General features: G+C 42.5%; 1 protein-coding gene across 1 annotated transcript; it reads right to left on the bottom strand.

Moving 5' to 3' along the window:
* Window positions 1-3,755: 3,755 nt before the first annotated feature.
* LOC121435193 (olfactory receptor 11A1) lies at window positions 3,756-4,811 on the bottom strand. The gene has a single exon (XM_041634284.1). It carries the CDS (start codon window positions 4,809-4,811, stop codon window positions 3,870-3,872), a length of 942 nt encoding a protein of 313 aa, XP_041490218.1. The 3' UTR covers window positions 3,756-3,869.

A 4,811-nucleotide genomic window follows, 5' to 3' on the forward strand; every position in this document is an offset into this window, starting at 1 on the left:
ATCTCAGTACTAATTAAGGTTGCTTAAATATCAGTAGAGAAATTTGGAATTATATTGTATAAACAGTCCTGAAGGCAATATTGAAAATTATGTTATATATTCTAACATACCTGGTAGATGTGCTTTTAAGTGTACATATTTGCATATGTGAAGGAGCACATGTGTGTCCTCTTCTATTGCATTTTCCTGTTTTATACTAGTATAACTCTTACTTCTGATACTATGGCTCTGTAATATAATTTGAGTTCATGTGTTAATGGTGTCTCAAGCATTTTTCCTTCTGCTTAGAACTGCTTTGGCTATTGATGAACTTTAGTGCCTCTATACAAATGCGATTTTTTTTTCCTGATTTGGTGAATAAAAACATTAGGATTTGAATGGAGACTTCCAATTATTTCAATAATACAGTCATTTCCCCAATATTAATTCTGTCAATCCATGAGCATTGGAGAGACCCCTGCAAGTGTGTGTGTGTGTATGTGTGTGTGTGTTTGTCTGTGTGTGTGTGTGTTCATGGATATGCAGACACGTATGCATATTTATTTGCAAGTTATGTGTAAGCCAGAGGACAACCCCAGAAATCATATTATCATATTTCAGGCATTGTCCTCTATTGACAGAATTTGATGACACTGTGAAACCCCAAGAATGCATTAACAAAATTAACCTTGGATCAGGGGGTGGAGCCAACAAATGGTTGACCAACATTAGCCATAGAGAGTCCATAGGAGCTAGAAACATGGATAGAGAAACACACAGAAGTAATAGAGAGGGCTTTTGGGTGTGGCGGTCTTTTTTGGTTTGGTAGACAGGAAGGACACTCACTCTCTTTCAGAGATGCTGGCAAAGAAGGTCAGCTAGTTGCTACTCAACCTCTCTAAGCTAGCAGGTTTTCACCCAAGTCTCTGACTCCCGATTCTTTTTTTTTTTTTTTTTTTTTTTTTTTTTTTTTTTTTTGGTTTTTCGAGACAGGGTTTCTCTGTGGCTTTGGAGCCTGTCCTGGAACTAGCTCTCTAGACCAGGCTGGTCTCGAAATCACAGAGATCCGCCTGCCTCTGCCTCCCGAGTGCTGGGATTAAAGGCGTGCGCCACCACCGCCAGGCTGACTCCCGATTCTTATTGGTAAATAGAGCGATAGAGATTTAGTTAAAAACATTTGGTGGCAGTGGCAGGGGGAAAACTGGTGAAACGTAAAAGTCCTGCCTGGCCACTGCCGGACACCTGGGCCAGTAACCATGGAACTGCAGTTACCGGCTGAAGCAGCAGCAGACTCGGAGCAGCCACGGTGCAGGCAGAAAACCAGTCTTTCTTTTACCTTTTGAGACGGGAGCTCTCTCTGACCAGGAGCTTGTCAGATAAGATGGGATGGTTGGTCAGCAAGCCCCAGGAGTCTGCCTATCTCATCTCCCGTTGCTGTGATTTCAAGACAGTACCACAACCACTGGATTTTTCTAGGTAGGTTCTGGGGGCTTGAACCTCTCTGTGCTTACAAGGTAACCATTTTGCTAAGCTATCTCTCAAGGCCCTATTGGGCATGCTTCTAAAAACTGTCTTTTTATTGTTGTTCTTTGTGTGTATCTTTACATTTTAAATCATATTCCAACTTAAATTTATTTTTCTACAATTCACGTATGTGTATGAAGTATTCTAATTACTCTCGTTTCTTTTTTTTTTATTGAGAAAAGGAGAAAAAAAAAACAAGTTTCCACCTCCTCCCAGCCTCCCATTTCCCTCCCCCTCCTCCTCCCCCCCTACGCCCCCTCCTCCCACCCTTCTCCCCCCTCCCCCCCACTCCTTTCCCCCTCCCTCTCCAGTCCAAAGAGCAGTCAGGGTTTTCTGCCCTGTGGTAAGACCTAGGACCTCCCACCTCCGTCCATATCTAGGAAGGTGAACATCCAAACTGGCTGGGCTCCCACAAAGCCATCACATTACGTAGGATCAAACCCCCGTGCCATTGTCCTTTGCGTCTCATCAGCCCTCATAGTTCGCCATGTTCAGAGAGTCCAGTTTTATCCCATGCTTTTTCAGTCACAGTCCAGCTGGTCTTGGTGAGCTCTCAATAGATCAGCAAAGGACACTGTCACTAAGACACAAAGGCAACCTACTGACTGGGAGAAGATCTTCACCAACCCCGCAACAGACAAAGGTCTGATCTCCAAAATATATAGAGAACTCAAGAAACTAGACTTTAAAATGCTAATTAACCCAATTAAAAAATGGGGCACTGATCTGAACAGAGAATTCTCAACAGAAGAAGTTCAAATGGCCAAAAGACACTTAAGGTCATGCTCAACTTCCTTAGCAATCAGGGAAATGCAAATCAAAACAACTTTGAGATTACTCTCGTTTCTTATCTCTTATCTCATTCCCATCCCCATTAGCCCCGTTTCTGCCCTACAAATCCACTTCCCACAATCATGTCTTTTGGTTTTGTTTTGAGACCCACTGAGTTTAACCAAGGCAGTCTTTATGACTTTAGGCATAGGCTATGCATGGGAGATTTTAACCAAGGTAGTTTGTAAGACTAAGGGTATGGGTCTACACACTGGAGCCTTTAACCAAGGGGGTCTGTGTGATGATCATGGATATCAAACCATCCATTGGAGCCTAGTGAAAAACTGTCTCTAGAAATAGGAAAGTATAATAAAAAAAATTGTATGTGAAATATATACACAATTTGTGAATAGCATAATCCTTAGCCCTAAAAGTTCACAGTAATTATGCATTCACTACCAATACACTGTACACTATTTTATGTATGTTTCTATAATAAAAAGAAGACACAAAGTAAATAAGTAAAATAAAGTCAACTTTAATATTTGTAAATGCACATATCATTAGACCTAGCAACTTATGTTCTAAAATTTATTATAAAAAACATAGATGTATAAAAAGTTGAGATTCTTTTTAAAAGCTGAGTATAGCTAAACATTCCTAACAACAGAAGTTTATTTAAACTATTCCATTATGGTTAGCCATATGAAGAAACTTAAAAGAAGAAAGAAGTGGATGATAGTTAGTATAGGATTTGTTCATGATGTATTATTCAGTGGGAAAACAAGTTGCAAATCCTACTATACAAGCTGTAGACACACACACCCAAGAGTAAAAAACTCTTTAAATGTCATACTACAGTAATATAAGTGAGGATTAATTCTAAATTTGTTTCAGTATTGATATTTTCTTTCTTTAATTGTCTTTTCATTAATCAGTAGTAGTAGCACTATATACAGCAATGGGCTACAGAGTAACACATCAGTACATGTCTACCCTGTTTGATGATCAAAACAGCACACTATTTATGGCGTGTTCAATTTTCAAAAACCCATATTAGTTTACATAATCTCTTAAACTAACTGTCTTAGTCAGTGTTCCCTTTCTGTGAAGAGACACCATGACTACAGCAACGCTTATCAACGAGGCTTGCTTACAGTTTCAGAGATTTAGTCCATTATGATGGCAGGTAGCCTGTCAGCACACTTGGCCATGGTGCTGGAGAAGTAGCTAAGAGTTCTACATCCAGATCTATAGGAAGCAGGAAGAGAAAGAGCCACTGGGCCTAGCTTGGGCTCTCAAAAGGTCAAAGTCCACCCCAGTGACACACATCCTCCAACAAGGCCACACCCCTAATCCTTCCAAACAGTGCCACTCCCTGACGACCAAAATTCACATTTATGAGCCTGTGGGGGCCACTGACATTCAAACCACAACACTAGCATTTGAGAATTGTTAGACCATTATCTTCCCCTCGGGCATAATTCAGAAGATCTAAAGGGAAATTTGGGGAAAGAACAAAGTTCTCATCTCTAGCCCATTGTGGGAGACTTTCCAGTCAAGTCCAATAAGAAATCTTCACTATTCCCCTTAGGTCACATTTCAGTTGTTTTGCAGTAGAGAAACCTGCTTAGTGCCTGATGCACCTCCTGGTTCCTCAAGGTATAGATGACAGGGTTGAAGATTGGAGTGACCACTGTGTAGAGCAGGGCAACAACCTTGGAGAGGAGCTGGGAATGGACAGCAGAGGGCGCAATGTACAAGACCATGAGTGTTCCATAGAATGTGGACACCACAGCCAGGTGAGAGGAGCAAGTGGAGAAAGCCTTTGCTCTTCTGGCCCCAGAGGGAACTCTCAGCACAATCACCACAATCTGAGCGTAGGAGACCAGAACCAGCCCAAAGGGGACAGTCAGGAAGGCAACAGAGAGAACAAACGTAGTCCCCTGGACCACTCCAGTGTCTGAGCAGGCCAGGACCATCAAAGGTGAGAAATCACAGTAGAAGTGGTCAATTTGGTTGGGGCCACAGAATCTGAGCTGGGTCATCAGAGCAACAACTAGTCCATCTACCATGAATCCAGACAGCCAGACTGTGAGCACCAACCCCAGACACCATCGAGGCCCCATCAGGACTGGGTATCTTAGAGGGTGACAGATCGCTAGGTAGCGATCGTACGCCATCACAGCCAGAAGAAAACACTCATCTGTAGCCAGAGAGCCAAAGATGAAGAACTGGAACAAGCAGCCAGCCACAGAGATGGCAGACTCCTGTAGGAAGCCCTCCAACATTTTGGGCACCACTGTGGAGGTATAGAGGATCTCAATGAAGGACAGGTTCACCAGAAAGAAATACATGGGCGTGTGAAGCCTCTGGGAGCTGACCACCACCACTACAATAAGCATGTTCCCTGTGATGATGGAGACATAGATGATCGTAAGAACAGAAAAGAGGAGGAGGTGCAGCCCAGGGACTTCATGGAAGCCAAGAAGTACAAACTCGGTGACAGTTTGGTTTCCTGTGGAGACACTTTCCAT

This window comes from Microtus oregoni, unplaced genomic scaffold (assembly GCF_018167655.1).
Source record: "Microtus oregoni isolate MIOR12 unplaced genomic scaffold, Mior012 000046F_ref0000063, whole genome shotgun sequence".
NCBI classification, from domain to species: domain Eukaryota; kingdom Metazoa; phylum Chordata; class Mammalia; order Rodentia; family Cricetidae; genus Microtus; species Microtus oregoni.